The sequence below is a fragment of the Temnothorax curvispinosus genome, unplaced genomic scaffold (genome assembly GCF_003070985.1).
Source record: "Temnothorax curvispinosus isolate PA1 unplaced genomic scaffold, ASM307098v1 QBEX01014594.1, whole genome shotgun sequence".
Classification (NCBI taxonomy): domain Eukaryota; kingdom Metazoa; phylum Arthropoda; class Insecta; order Hymenoptera; family Formicidae; genus Temnothorax; species Temnothorax curvispinosus.
Genome location: NW_020224374.1, coordinates 208,744 through 222,615, shown reverse-complemented (window position 1 = coordinate 222,615; position 13,872 = coordinate 208,744). Strand labels below are relative to the sequence as shown.

General features: G+C 35.0%; 3 protein-coding genes across 3 annotated transcripts; 1 reads left to right on the top strand and 2 right to left on the bottom strand.

Moving 5' to 3' along the window:
- Positions 1-515: 515 nt before the first annotated feature.
- On the bottom strand, positions 516-4,294 carry LOC112464825 (mitochondrial proton/calcium exchanger protein). Its single transcript, XM_025032063.1, has 7 exons — positions 4,060-4,294; positions 2,996-3,450; positions 2,758-2,928; positions 2,273-2,587; positions 1,692-2,165; positions 1,170-1,610; positions 516-723 (listed from the first exon to the last, which is right to left on the bottom strand). The coding sequence occupies exons 1-7, from the start codon at positions 4,118-4,120 to the stop codon at positions 538-540; spliced, it is 2,103 nt and encodes a 700-aa protein (XP_024887831.1). The 5' UTR covers positions 4,121-4,294; the 3' UTR covers positions 516-537.
- A 1,274-nt stretch (positions 4,295-5,568) lies between these two features.
- LOC112464802 (alpha-endosulfine) lies at positions 5,569-7,628 on the top strand. The gene is made up of 3 exons (XM_025032016.1): positions 5,569-5,942; positions 6,448-6,567; positions 6,675-7,628. The coding sequence occupies exons 1-3, from the start codon at positions 5,901-5,903 to the stop codon at positions 6,846-6,848; spliced, it is 336 nt and encodes a 111-aa protein (XP_024887784.1). The 5' UTR covers positions 5,569-5,900; the 3' UTR covers positions 6,849-7,628.
- Positions 7,629-8,072: 444 nt separating this feature from the next.
- LOC112464801 (long-chain-fatty-acid--CoA ligase ACSBG2) lies at positions 8,073-13,251 on the bottom strand. Its single transcript, XM_025032015.1, has 10 exons — positions 13,151-13,251; positions 12,770-12,904; positions 12,409-12,604; positions 11,322-11,423; positions 11,078-11,224; positions 9,938-10,413; positions 9,610-9,824; positions 9,342-9,493; positions 9,151-9,276; positions 8,073-9,020 (listed from the first exon to the last, which is right to left on the bottom strand). Exons 1-10 carry the CDS (start codon positions 13,162-13,164, stop codon positions 8,826-8,828), a joined length of 1,758 nt encoding a protein of 585 aa, XP_024887783.1. The 5' UTR covers positions 13,165-13,251; the 3' UTR covers positions 8,073-8,825.
- Positions 13,252-13,872: the final 621 nt, after the last annotated feature.

Below are 13,872 nucleotides of genomic sequence, written 5' to 3'. Positions count from 1 at the left end.
ATTATTTTGTAACATCAATGTTGGAGTTACAGGAAAATACAATTTGAGACTATTATTTCGGATAATGAGTATATGCTCAATGTATCAACAAATGTACAACAACGGTATTGAGACAGTTGGAATGATTTATCCCTTGGGCTTACTAAAATTAAACTGTATTACAATAGAAAACATTTTTTAATATCTGTAATTTGTTGTCAATGTTTAGGCTAACTATATTTCGTTCGTTTCCTTTGTAAGGTTTAACATCTTTAAGGGCGGCAGTGTGGTCTAGTGGTAGAGCGCCAGACTCGTAATATGAACCAGATTCGAGTCCACTAGAGCCATGAAGCATGGAAATGTTTTTTCCGATAGCTGCGCCCCTCCGTGCAAGATAGGCTCTTGTGCGGAGAAAACTGGGCTCCGTCTTTCGGAAAAAGACGTTAAACCGTTGGTCCAAAGGGTTAAAGTGAGAGGAGAAGGATAGTATTGGTAGTAGATTGCGAACCCTGCCGGGATATGCAATAAATTACGAATTTTACAGGAAATTTACATCTTTTATATTCTCTTCTTATTCACTTTTATATTCTCTTCTGTCTGTGGGGATATCTTGGAATCCTTTTCCACCAATTTTTGTATTTGTTCCTCTACTTCTAGTATTTCTTCTTTATCCATTAATTCTATCAATTCGTCCACTTGATTTTTACTTAATTTAACATCTTCCTTACCTATTAATTCTACAACCTGTAAAAATTATATTAAATAATTAATACAAATAATATTATATTAATAAATAGGTACAGAGTTGTGTAATCATGCTTTTATATATTATATATGTAGGGATAAAAGCCATAGTGGTGTAAGTCAAATTTTTTAAGATATTGACTCGTATGTATAGATGCAATCTATACAATATATAAATTGCATCTATTTACACAAGTCAATATTTTAAAAAATTTGACTTACATTACTATGACTTTCACCCCTCCATATATTGCATGCTTAAGCGGGGAGCACACACTTCTGCACAACGCATAATGCGTAAGCATAAGAAAATTGATTGGTCTATTTCCTTATGCACATGTGTATGGACCAATCAATTTTCTTATGCTTACGCATTATACGTTGTGCAGAAGTGTGTGTCCGGGCCCTTATTGTAATTAATAAAAATGTATAGTCTGTCTGTATACCTTTAAGACATCTTCTATTTTTATTGCACCATCATGATCGTCATCAATTTTCCCTAAAATTTCTGTTATGCGTTTTAAGCGATGGTCATCGGGTACACTTTGGATTTGTTTAATGGCTGCAACCAGCTCGTCTATTTTAACTAATTCTTCAACATCTTTGACATCTCGTTTCTCATTAGGATCCAACAACTCGATTCTTTGTTTAACTTTTTTCTCAGATTGTTCAAGCTCCAACAAAACCGCATCCATTTTCGAGATCATTTTGTTTACCTTTTTAAATAGTCTATTAGCACCTTTCGATACTTTGATATTTTCTATATCTGCTTCACCCTTTGTCTCTGCCTTAATTTGATCTAATTCCTTAATATCTTCTTGATATTCTGCCATTTCTTCTTTAAGTTCCTTGATTTCCTCTTTTTCGACAGCCATATTTTTATTATCCTAAAAAAATCATATAAAATTGAAAATTTTGCAAATATTAAAGAATTACTTGCATGTGTATTTTAAATGTCATTTATTCACCTTGCCAATTGAATCCAGAGCTTGTTCCAAAACTTTGACATCTGTGGTAGTAATTTCATCCGCTTTAGTATCGCATTCCAGAATAGCTGGCTGTGGTTCAGCGTCTTTCTTTTCCTTTCTCTCTTCTTCGATCTTGCGTTCTTCCATTTTTATAATCTCGATATTAGTTCTATGGTCCACTTTACCCTCTTTCTCTCCAATGGCACCCTTTGTACGTGCCACAACTGCATCAGGCAAGGCCGAAATAGTCGCCTTTAGCTTGTCGGACATAGGCATCGTCTCAGGTATCATAAGCGCTCGTGATAATAGTAACAAAGAGGGTGGAACCTTTTTAATTAAACTTAGATCCAGCCACTGTGACAGTTGTTCCCTCAATCTGTTCTCTGGCAATCCATAAGCACGCATAGCACGTGCTCTGCAAGCTTGTTGCAGTTCGGTTCTGGTTAGGGTATCGACTCCTTCCTTCTCAATTAACTGTATTAAAAACGAAAAAAAAGAATTTAATATTTTAATAGGAAGTTTAGAAAAAAAAGAATTTTGAAAGAAGATTGAGAACACTCTTCGTTGAATGCACTTCGTACTTTGTCATCTGCAGTAAGACTTCTGAGTCTCATCCTTAGTAGAAACCGTAAGAAATTGGTAGTTCCAAGTGTTTGCACATCTAATACACGGCATAAAGCAATTAATTGTGGCCGTGAGAGGGAATCTAGAGTAATTTCATCCTCGAAAACTTTGCTAAATTTCATGATTTCTTCGTTGGTCGCAATAGTGCCAGTGGTCCGTACTTTGTAGAAAAATTCTGCAAATTCTTTAGCTTTCTCAGACTTGTGATCTGATGATTGCAACGACATTTCATCTAATGTTTTTTGTAAAAACTTTGCCATCTCTATTTTGACCTATTTACAAAAGATATTTATTAAAATAATACTTAGTTAAGCTCTTATCGAAATACACTACTTATTTGCCTTGTATGAAATTTCTAAACATTTATCAAATTACGTTCATGTATGTAATACTTTTCTAAAATTCTATATATTTTATAATGAATTTAAATCCAATATTGTACCTTCAAGGCTTGTTTAAGTTTATCTTCCTTCTCGGTTGCTGTTTGAAAGGTAGAAGGTAGCATGCCAGGGAATAACTTAATTGCCACTGGCAATAAAAATTCCATAAATGGAACGATGATAAAAACAGAGAACGGAATCAACCTGAACATATCCCCAGTCGTTTTTATCAGCTGTTAGAATAAATGATTGATTAGTATTTTAATATGATGTGTTACAATGTGAGTGCACTTAACATACCAAACGATGCTCCCTCCTGCTAAGCTCTTTCCCATGTAAAATTCTCCATATTAACTTTGCCGACACTTTCATATCGAGCCCCAGTAACCGAAATCCATGATAATAATGCAATATTTCGCCCTTAATTTTTTGCCATATGGTAACTTTAGCGACAGCTTTCTTCTCTTGTTCGTTAGTTTTTACAACACCGTCTACCCTCTTATCTTTAAGTTCTTTCTCCTCTTTAATGTTCTTCACCGTTTCTTCGATCTTAGATGATGGCTCTTGACCATTCCAACTTGGAGTAACATAAAAAGTACGAATTTGTAGACATGTTACGTTTTTATCATTAATGTACATTGGTGGCAGTGTAGGCTCCAGCAATAATCTTCTTGGCTCTCTCAAGTCTGTATAAATTAGAGCTATGCCACCCATCGTATGATTAGCACTGTACAATAATTTAAACGGGGAGTACCCTGAAAAACGAGATTAAAAATTTCTAATTATTTATTAATTACAAAGTACAAAGTAAAATTGTAAATTAAAAGTCACTTTTAACAACAATAACCGTTATTCTGCTTTTTCCATTAATAATTAAAAAAATAATTAAAATAGTTAAAATAATTAAATTAGAATTAAAATAAAAAGAAAACTAGAATTAAATTAGAATTAAAATAGTTATTAAATATCCCATTGACAATAAATTCGCAAATAATCGAAAGATAGAGACCAACGGAAGAGATGATACGCTCTACGATTAACATAAATTATATATATATATATATATATATAGATTATAAAAAAATTGGAGTAATTCAACATAACCTATGATTATTCCATGACTTTTCTTTAAATTTAAACGTGACTTATATCGTAATGAAATATTGGACGAAGGAATTTGAGGAAAGGTTGAACGAAGAATTATTAATTTCACGCGTGTATTATCTGCCGTGCCATTACATAAATGTAACGGAGGGAATTACCTCCGTGCGGCGGGCGCGCGGAGAGACAAGTATTGCAAGTTATCGCACAAAATCGCGCTAATCTATAATGGGACATGAAGTAATGCGTACGGTGACACGTACGTCGAGCAATGACTCCACCGCGACCGGCGATCATCGTTTTCGTGTGAATTAACGCGTTCATGGCGTGCCGCTCTCTCCGTGATTAACCCGGGATGCTTCAGGACCGTCGTCGTGCTGTCTCGCTGCAAGTACCATGTGAACGTGCGACAGGTTACGTCCATTGACCATCAGTCGTCACACGCCACTCGGCCACTGTCCACTTTGAACGTAGCAGCGGAATCAAGCGGAATGGAGAATGGACATGGACTGAATTGAGCCGGGAGTCAAAGATCAGCTGGCGCGCCGTTGTCGCGAATTTGCAAGGATCTAAAGTCTAAAGATAAGAAAAACTCCACGCCACTCGTGGCCCGTGGCCAAACTCGCGTGGCAGCTGTTGCGGATTGCGGGCGCGTCGTTAATGCTAAGACTCCATAGACGCGGAAACGCCGTGCGGTAGAGTGCGTTGACCAATCAGAAGGCTGCCGCAAGTCGCCTGCGGCAAAATCAAAATTTGTGATTGGTCAACGCACTCTGCCGCATGGCGTTTCCGCGTCTATGGAGTCTTAGCATAAGTCTGTTCTTGCGAATACCGCGAATTGCTGCATACTGAACTAGCGCAATAAGTTAGAGTGGGACAAGTATATTTTTCACTCTACTTGCTGCACCAGTGTGCACTGTGCACTAATTCAGCAATGCACCAATAAAAAACAGGTATCTTGAATTGAGGTGAAAATTACAAAAGTGAGAAAATTCACTAGAGTACCTACGATTTTATTTGTCGAAATCTATGGTAAATCTGTTCACTTTTGTATGTCACCTCGTTTCGTACACAATTTTTATGTAATATAAATATATAAATATAAATATAAGCTCATAATGTAGAGTTAGTTTGTGTTTTATTTCATCTCAATATAATGTGTAACATAATCGTTAAATATTGTAAATGTAATTGTTAGCTAGTGCCTCTGCGTTGTCATTGCTTTACGTATATATTACTTGGGTTATTTACATTGGAATCCTATAGTCCTTTAATTCATATAAATATTGTATGTATGTATGTACATTATACCACTGCTTTAAAAAAGATGCTGAGTGCAAAAAGTGCAAGCAACGCAAATGGAGTGAATAATACATGATTGACCCCCTGGACCCCTATTCTGTAACTCTAACGACAGTGTCGGTATCGTTATGTCGTCATTGCGCAGCTTTTTTTCCATATAGTATACCTGCGCAACGACAACGTAACGATACCGACACTGTCGTTACGAGTTACAGAATAGGGGTCCTGATTATGCCCGGTCTACAATGGATGTCGGAAGTCGGAGTCGTAAGAAATTGACCAATCACAGTTCATTATTCTTCGACCGCAAGGAGAATAATAGATTGTGATTGGTTAATTTCTTACGACTCCGACTTCCGACATCCATTGTAGACCGGGCCTTAGAGCGACCCTATTCGAAACTCGAAACGATTTCTGCCAGTTGAATTTCGTCCAATGGCAATCGGATCGAATCGCGCAATGAAAACCCGCCGTGCGGACGTCGGTAACGTAACGGTCACCCGGGAACATATGGCTCCGCATGTGACGCCGTCGCTGTTCTCGCCGTCTGTACGCGTATGAAAACAACTCTCTCGTTGAGTTGACAATTGTCGGTCTCTCCACCGGTGCACGCCGTCTATCCAGGCCACGGCTCGCCTGCGGCGAAGGGCACGATTGAGAGACGCTGGACGCTGCACGTTATTGCGCCGCTCACTTAGCTTATGTATGTTATATGCGTCAGTGTCGAAATTAGTATACAGAGGATAACCAGTCGGGAGGCGAACGGTCGCTACGACGAGAGGCGTTTGAAAAACCTGCGAAGATGAGCGACGATCAGACGAACGAGCAGAGCCCACCTGCGGAGGTAAGTCGCTAGATTAACAGTCGGACGATTGAGACGATGATCCAAGTTGTAGAATTAATTAATTAATTATGTATTTATATTAATTACGTACAAAACGAGCGCGTTAAGAAACGGCGAAAATCCTTTCGATGAGTTATCGGGACATCATCACAGAGAGCAACAATATTTTGTTTTGTCATTGGAAAATTGTGATATTGTTTAATTTATAATTTGTTAATTGTGCTGAAATAGCATTCTATCTGGCACTGCATTGCTGTACACAAACATTTGAAGATTACATCTATTTGTAGCTTATTCTTACAATAAATTCTAAGCCTAAATGTTTGTGTGACAATAGAACAGATATGTGACATATATTTATGTGAATTTTAATAGAAGAGACTTTGAAAATTCATAAGTAGAAAGAATATTTTATAAAAATTTTATTTGCATGAAACTGTTTGTATATACGCCGACATAGTGTTATGTGTATATAAACAGATCTTCACAGAAGATTTTGTTATAGCTGTCGTCGAGTGACATAGAAAAAATGGAGGAAGCAAAGTTGAAAGCAAAATTTCCAAATGCAGCTGGTCGACCATTCGGCGGTCATTCCGCGTTTCTGCAGAAAAGGCTAGCCAAAGGGGTAAATGTCAATTTTTGATTGTACAGAGTTCTGTAAAGACAGCTGTGTATTTCTTTTTTTTAAATCTTAGTTTCTTGAAACAGTTAACAATATTTCGATGTTTTCAGCAAAAATATTTTGATTCTGGGGATTATCAAATGGCAAAACAAAAGTCTACAGCTAAGCCAAAGCCAGCTGGTGTTCTGCCAACGGGAGATGCTATACCGACACCAGAAACAGTACCACAGCGAAAAACATCTATTATCCAACAAAAATTTAATACATCGACAACAACATCATAAGATCTATCTGGTTATTCTACTACTTCTCAAAATATATTTTATTAATTAGTCTTATGTTTGGATGTCGAAGTAACATGGTACGATCATGATTGATTGGTGGCTTATACATATATAATTTTATGTTTGAAAACATTTTGAGGATCTTCCACGAAACATTTTACAGTACCATAAAATTCTTCTGTATTTGTAGGAAACCAACTAATTTTTTAGCTATTCATTCTCAAAACAGCATCAGTAATATTGTTATAAATAGTGTTCTATACGTATGTGCCACAATGCTACATAAGTTTTATAACATATGAAAGTAATAATTAAGCATCACATTCTTCTTAATTGCCTGCCATTCAGATATTCTTATTTTGGAAATTAATTCTATTCTGATTTGCAGTAAAGAATTAAAGATAAAAAAAGTTGCACTAGTATTCAGGTTGTATTGTTAGCCAGCAATAAATATACATTTTAGGTGCACATATATATGCAAAAATTTATATTGAGAATGTGAGATAAGTAAATGAATAATAATAAATATCTAATAACAGGAAAACTTATCTTGGTGATATATAATTTGAGTATAATCCACTTGTGCATGATAAGATTGAGAATAAGAAGATATACAGATCTGCATTTCCAAAGCTGCTGTGATGCGCTTTTAGTAAGACTATTTTCTTATGAGAAACCGTATTTACTGTAAAAATCTGTAGTATGAACATAATTTTAAACGTAACTACAGTTTTGCTTATTGTAAACTACATTTAGTAATATATTGCAATTATAAAATCTTTTCTGTTTTTTTTTTTTATTTATTCTTACCTTCCCATTACAAAGATTACATCATTTCTTATTACAATGATGTTGTATAACTAACAAATTTATTAAATATTTTTTATTTTAATTAATATCAAAATTTAAAAGTTTAATACAAATTGGGAAAAATATTTTTATTATGCAAAAAGGATTTTACCTTGGTAGGTAGAAAATATAATTTTGTTTTTAGACACTGCTGAATTTTTATCAACATATTCTATATATTTCTATTATGTAATTATATATAAGTACATCAAATATCACATAGATTATGTCTTTTTCTTGTGAATATCGCGCGCGTGCGCGCATGTGTGTGTATCATGAAATACAGATTTTCAATGACGTTATGATTTTTTAAGTATATGTTCTTTGTAACATTTAAGAAAAAGATATAATCTTTGTGATATTTTATTTAAATATAATTACAAATTTGAAGTATATTGATAATAACAATAAAATGTATGAATTACTAACTTAATTATTGTACATATGTATGTTGCGATTATTGTGTGCCCTGATACAAAATGTTATTCCCTCATATACATTTCAAAAATACCTATATATATATATATATATTATAATATATCTATTGTATATAAGTAAGATTTATCCAAGATCCACAGTAAGAAACTCTTACTGTGGACCTATAGATTCAATGTATACTCCGTCCAACGAGAGATGGTTGGATCGGACGAAAACTCGTCCGTTTCGCGCAGGTCTCCACCCACAGAACATCTATTTACGTATACGGTACGCCACGCTCTAGGTACCCCACTTTGCTCGCCTATGCGCAGAACGAACCATGATCTCTCGTTAGACGGAGTATAGTTCATTTTCTGAACTTTACCCATACCTGAATATTACAAATACATCTTGCTTATATAATATTAGATGTTTGGCATGTCCACGGACACACTGAAAAAAATCTGTTCGTTCATTTTCCACCAGAAAATACTGGTTAAATCTACCAGAATCTGGTTGAATTAATAACAATTCTGGTTGCATAATTAGAATTCTAGTTGCATTAATTGGAAGAATTTGGTTCGTTCATTTTCCACTAGACGTCCAATTAATTCAATCAGATTTTTTTTTCAATGGCATTAATATAAAACTGGTATAAAAATTCTACAACAATGCGCGCCCCTTATCGCATGACAGCAATACACGATAGTCTCATTCATACATCTTATCTATCAAATCAGCATACATCTTCTCAACTACGTTCTTTTTGAGCTTTAACGTGGGTCCTAATTCACCGGTGGGAATCGAAAAGTCATGAGGAAGAATTTCGAATTTCTGTACTTTTTGAGCATTACTTATAGCTTGCGTATTTGCTCTCTTGATTGCCTCCTCGATTTCCTCGTATATCTAAAAAAACAAGAAAACATTTTGTGACATATGTATAGCATTTTGTAGTATTTAAAGATCCGGACCAAACAATGCAAAATAATTACTATTTACACAATTTAAAATAATTCTTTTAATATATCTGACTTACGGCTGAATCACGAGAGCTTATGACTTCTGTAACTGTTTTGGCACTGCTACCAAGAGACTTCGCCCATTTTAACACTTCGGAATTCAGCGTATCTAACGGCTCACCAGTCTCTTCATTCATATTACTCTGGAAAAAAATGGATATTTAGAAATTTAAATTTGCATCTGTATTCTTGTCCTTTCACAATGTACCTTAAGCGTGACAAGGACCGTTAAATATTTCCTTTTATCTCCGATCACCATGACGTTACTTAAATACGGTAATTCCATTAATATCGTCTGCTCTATATTGTATGGTGCTACATTTTCCCCTCCACTTGTGATTATAAGTTCTTTTATTCTACCTGCGAACACGTAAAAAATATAATATCATATTCGCTGACATAACACACACGTGATTATTTTTTACAAGTATCGTCACATAATGACGATTGTTAATAGGCATAAAATAAATGTTTACCAGTTATAGACAAAATCCCGTTCGAATTGAATTTGCCGAGATCACCGCTATGTAACCAGCCGTTTTTATCTTTAGCTTCTACGGTTTTCTCCGGCTCATTTAAGTAACCCATGAATACATGTCGTCCACCCATACAAACTTCTCCCTCACCATGTTCATCTATATTGTCTAATTTTGTATACACTCCAGTTAAAGGCCTTCCTACACCTTCCATGCTAACAAATGAGAATGACAATAACATTTATTTATTATAAACAACATATTTTAAAAGTAAATATCTTTACTGTAAATTCAATACAAAGAATAAAAACATAAAGATATAATTTACCTATATTCTTTAGGACTGATTATTGTATGAGCCCCGCCACACTCAGACATTCCATACGCCTCTAATAGAGGGATGTCTAAGCTCAGGAAATATCGTTTAATGTCAACATTTATGGGAGCTGCTGCGGTAACGAATAATCGACATCTATTCAAACCCAATGCTGCCTTCACTTTGTCGAAAACAAGCCATTTCGCAAAGACATAGCCCCAATGTTTATAATCTACGCCATTCATTTTATTCGTGTAATAATGAAGACCTTGCGCTTTTGCCCATTTAGCAATCCAGGTTTTTATTGCGCCGTTACTGCGCGCTTTCTCTTGCATCTTCTCGTATATCTTTTCCCACACTCTGGGCACCCCTAAGAAAATAGTCGGTTGCGCTACAAGTAATGTATTCATTAATGTACCCTTTAACGCACCCGGATCCGCAAAGTATACTGTGGTCGCTAACGTAATGTTTGCCATGATATCAATTAGCTAAAATTAATAAAAACTATTATAGATTAATTTTTTCAATTATTGTAAAAAATATTTAGATGCAATTTATATACGTGCACATTGGCATTAATTGTAATGTCATTAAAATATTTTTAATTGAGGTACATATCTGTACTTTAGAGGTAAAGAATCGTATCTCCAGTTTTTGTCAAAATGGAATTAATACATTTTTCAATATAACAGGAGTTTAAATTGTATGATGATAAAGCGTCTCAAGTCTATTATTACTAATTCCTGAGATACAATATTTAGAAAAAGTCATATTGAAAATTTTTATATTGCCTAATTTTTAAACCAGGTACAGCGTGTTATTGGCAGTTGTGCTGTTATACATGTCAGTTAAGTTACTTTAAGACTTAGGGTGCGTTCGGGAAGACGCTATTAGTGCTATTTGCTTATTTTATCCTTGTTTTACACCTGATGAGCGATAAAGATAGAATGATGCAATAGCGCTAATAGCGCGCTTCCCGAACGCAGCATTAATAAATCGAGGCGCTACTTTTGTTTCAAATTAAAAAATATATATATCATTTCCCTATTTAAAACTTTAAACCTTGTTTTCTCTGAATTTATAATAATGGAAATACGATTTTTTTATCTCTAAAGTACAGATACATGAAATGCATTATTCGAAAAATCTCACCTGTGCTGCAACGTGAGATAATGGCAAATAGCTAACTATAATTTCTGACTTTTCTCTCACTTGTAATGCCATTATTATTATCCGTAAATCGTACAATATATTATCATGGCTTAACATTACAGCTTTTGGATTTCCGACTGTTCCTGACTGTAAAGATGATATTACAAATTAAGAAAATATACATTAAATATCATGGCAGTCGCGATTTAATGAATTATGATTCATTAAATCAAATTCAACGTACCGTGTACACTAAAACGCAACATTCGTTTGCCCCAATCGTCTTTAACACAGATAATAATTTATCCTCTGATTCCTTCTTACCTATGTTCAATAAATCGCCCCACTGAGAAGCAATAAATAATAATGTCGTGTATATTAAATAAAAAGAAATATATATATATATATATAGAGTAGACCGGGGCACGTTGTCACATCGGCTTTATTTAAAAAACTAATAACCAGAGAGCAGTACCCGTCATTCCCAAAACGTGTTAGTGTATGCCCATCTTTGGTGTGTTTACAGTGTTGAGATTGCTCCAGCCGTGTTGACGTAAAATCAACTTGAAAGTTTTTTGCGACCGTAAGTAAAATTTTATTGTCTAATATTCAACGTACTGGACATGAAGCTTATGTTTTTTTAGAATAGACCTTTATATTATCTTAAAGTATGTAATTTTACCTACCGCGTGCAATACCTAACCTTATGAATATCTCAAACATGTGGGCCATGAGGCTGTTTGAAGTAAAAAAATGCCCTCGGGGCACGTTGTCACGAATTTGATGGGAATCTATTGCGAATCTTCGGATGACGATAACGGGTAAAAATATTTTATGTTTAATCACTGACATGATTATATAAAAAAAATGTGTATCAATAAGTTGCGCATTCGAGTGGAATTCTTGTATTTAGATTAAGACGAAAACTTCGTGCTTTTTGTACTGAAATAAAATAAATGTTTCTGTGAAGGATTTTACTTTTTTACATTGCAGCGCACTATAATATATTGATATTTACGTTGAATACAGTTTGGATAACATTTTGCATGCAATCACATTTGATGTGACAACGTGCCCCGGTCATGGGGCACGTTGTCACAAGCGACCTGTCGTTATTTATTGTTATGTAACAACTGTAGAGTAACAATCACACAAAATTCGATACTGTTCAATTGAAGATAAGGGTTCACTCGAAATTTTGGCGTATCAAAGTACTCTTAAATATTGAATGTAAAAAATACAAAAAATATTGAACCAAATGTGTGACAACGTGCCCCGGTCTACCCTATATATATATATATTAGACGAGTAATATATAACAGTCAATTTACGCTCAAAACATCCTTTTCGGTGGATACGCCGTTGTATTGAACAATTGCTTTCAAATGGGGCAAGTTGTGTCTTATTTGCAAGATTTTCTGCAATTGTTTGTTATCTTCAACGACTATTATATTGGCCCGACTGTGCTCAGCGCAATATTGGCACGCCTCTGGAGAATTTGTAGTATAAATTCCTGTAGCGAGTCCACTAAAAAAGAATGATGATCTATTTATTATCTAAAAATTAGAAAAGTAAAAGTACACATTGTTAAAAACATATCGCTTGTCATTATCGTATAAGCAATATGTATAATAGCATGTATAAATTATAACGCGACGCTCATTTAGACATAAAACAATTCGGATCTTTTACCCGGCGTATATAGCCGCAAGATCGGCAATGAACCATTCCGGACTATTGAATCCTATTATGCAGACACTGTGATGCCGCTCCAGACCTAGCTTCAGAAACGCTTTTGCGACGACTCTTACGGTAGACTCGTATTCTCTGTAATACAAATTAATACAAAGTTGTACAAGGTTGATCGTATCAATTTATCGTGATAAATGTAGTTGCTAGACTCATCGAATCTATCTGCAAACCAGATCGAGAAAAAAGAGCTTATACGAAAACGATTTTTGTACTTCGCAAAAACCATAAGTGAGAGAAATTAAAGGTTTTGCCAGTTATACCTACATTACTTGGTATGATAATAAAGAAAACAAAAAATCTTGTAATTTTTTAAATACATACTGGAAGGTATACATGGTTCTTTGGCCGTTGACATCGAGTTTAGACACCAACGCGATGTGATCAGGATAGAGCTTTGCTGTTTTGGTGAAAACTCCAGGGATTGATACGGGTGTGTATGCATTCGGTCCATTGCTGTCTAACTTTATTCGAACTCTGCCGTCGGCGTTACACGTGACATCCTCATCCGAAGGTAGTATCTGATCCGGTCCTATAAATATTCAAATAGTTTATATATAACATGAATTATTATTGGTCAGTTATAAATTAAGATGTATGTTTTACGTAAAAATATAATTTGCGAAAAGTGATTGCTTAATGTTTATAGCCCGGGAGGTAGAGGCCAAAATTGAACATGATTTTATTAAACTTGGAAAGCCATTTTTTTTCTTATGTTAGTGTTGAAAATGATAAAATGCAGAGTCTGACTGGAGGCCTCTTCCGGGACGGCGGGCGTCGGGACGCCGTCGATCTTTTCGATAAAAATGAACACATCGGAATGATTTTATTAAAGCTGAGATTTTTTATGTACAATGTTTAGTTAATAAATAACAATATTCACAGAGTCTGGCGGCTGTCAGCCAGGACGGTATGAGTCTGGCGACCCTCTGAACATGTAATGAAAAGTGATCCTCAGGAATCATTTTATTAAACCTGAAATTTGACGTGGTGGTCAATTATACAGTTTAAAAATGAAAAAAAAGTTGTCTGGCAGCCGCTTTGCG

Bases quoted from the DNA above. Each gene is read 5' to 3' on its own strand.
- LOC112464825 (XM_025032063.1), bottom strand. From the start codon at position 4,120: ATGAACGCGTTAATTCACACGAAAACGATGATCGCCGGTCGCGGTGGA. The intron at 2,929-2,995 runs GTATGTTAAGTG...TTATTCTAACAG, and splicing joins GCAGGAGGGAGCATCGTTTG to CTGATAAAAACGACTGGGGA. The intron at 2,166-2,272 runs GTACGAAGTGCA...TTTTTAATACAG, and splicing joins GTCTTACTGCAGATGACAAA to TTAATTGAGAAGGAAGGAGT.
- LOC112464802 (XM_025032016.1), top strand. From the start codon at position 5,901: ATGAGCGACGATCAGACGAACGAGCAGAGCCCACCTGCGGAG. The intron at 5,943-6,447 runs GTAAGTCGCTAG...ATTTTGTTATAG, and splicing joins AGCAGAGCCCACCTGCGGAG to CTGTCGTCGAGTGACATAGA. The intron at 6,568-6,674 runs GTAAATGTCAAT...CGATGTTTTCAG, and splicing joins AGAAAAGGCTAGCCAAAGGG to CAAAAATATTTTGATTCTGG.
- LOC112464801 (XM_025032015.1), bottom strand. The intron at 10,414-11,077 runs GTGAGATTTTTC...TATTAATTTTAG, and splicing joins TATCTCACGTTGCAGCACAG to CTAATTGATATCATGGCAAA. The intron at 9,494-9,609 runs GTAAACATTTAT...ACGTGTTCGCAG, and splicing joins CGGGATTTTGTCTATAACTG to GTAGAATAAAAGAACTTATA.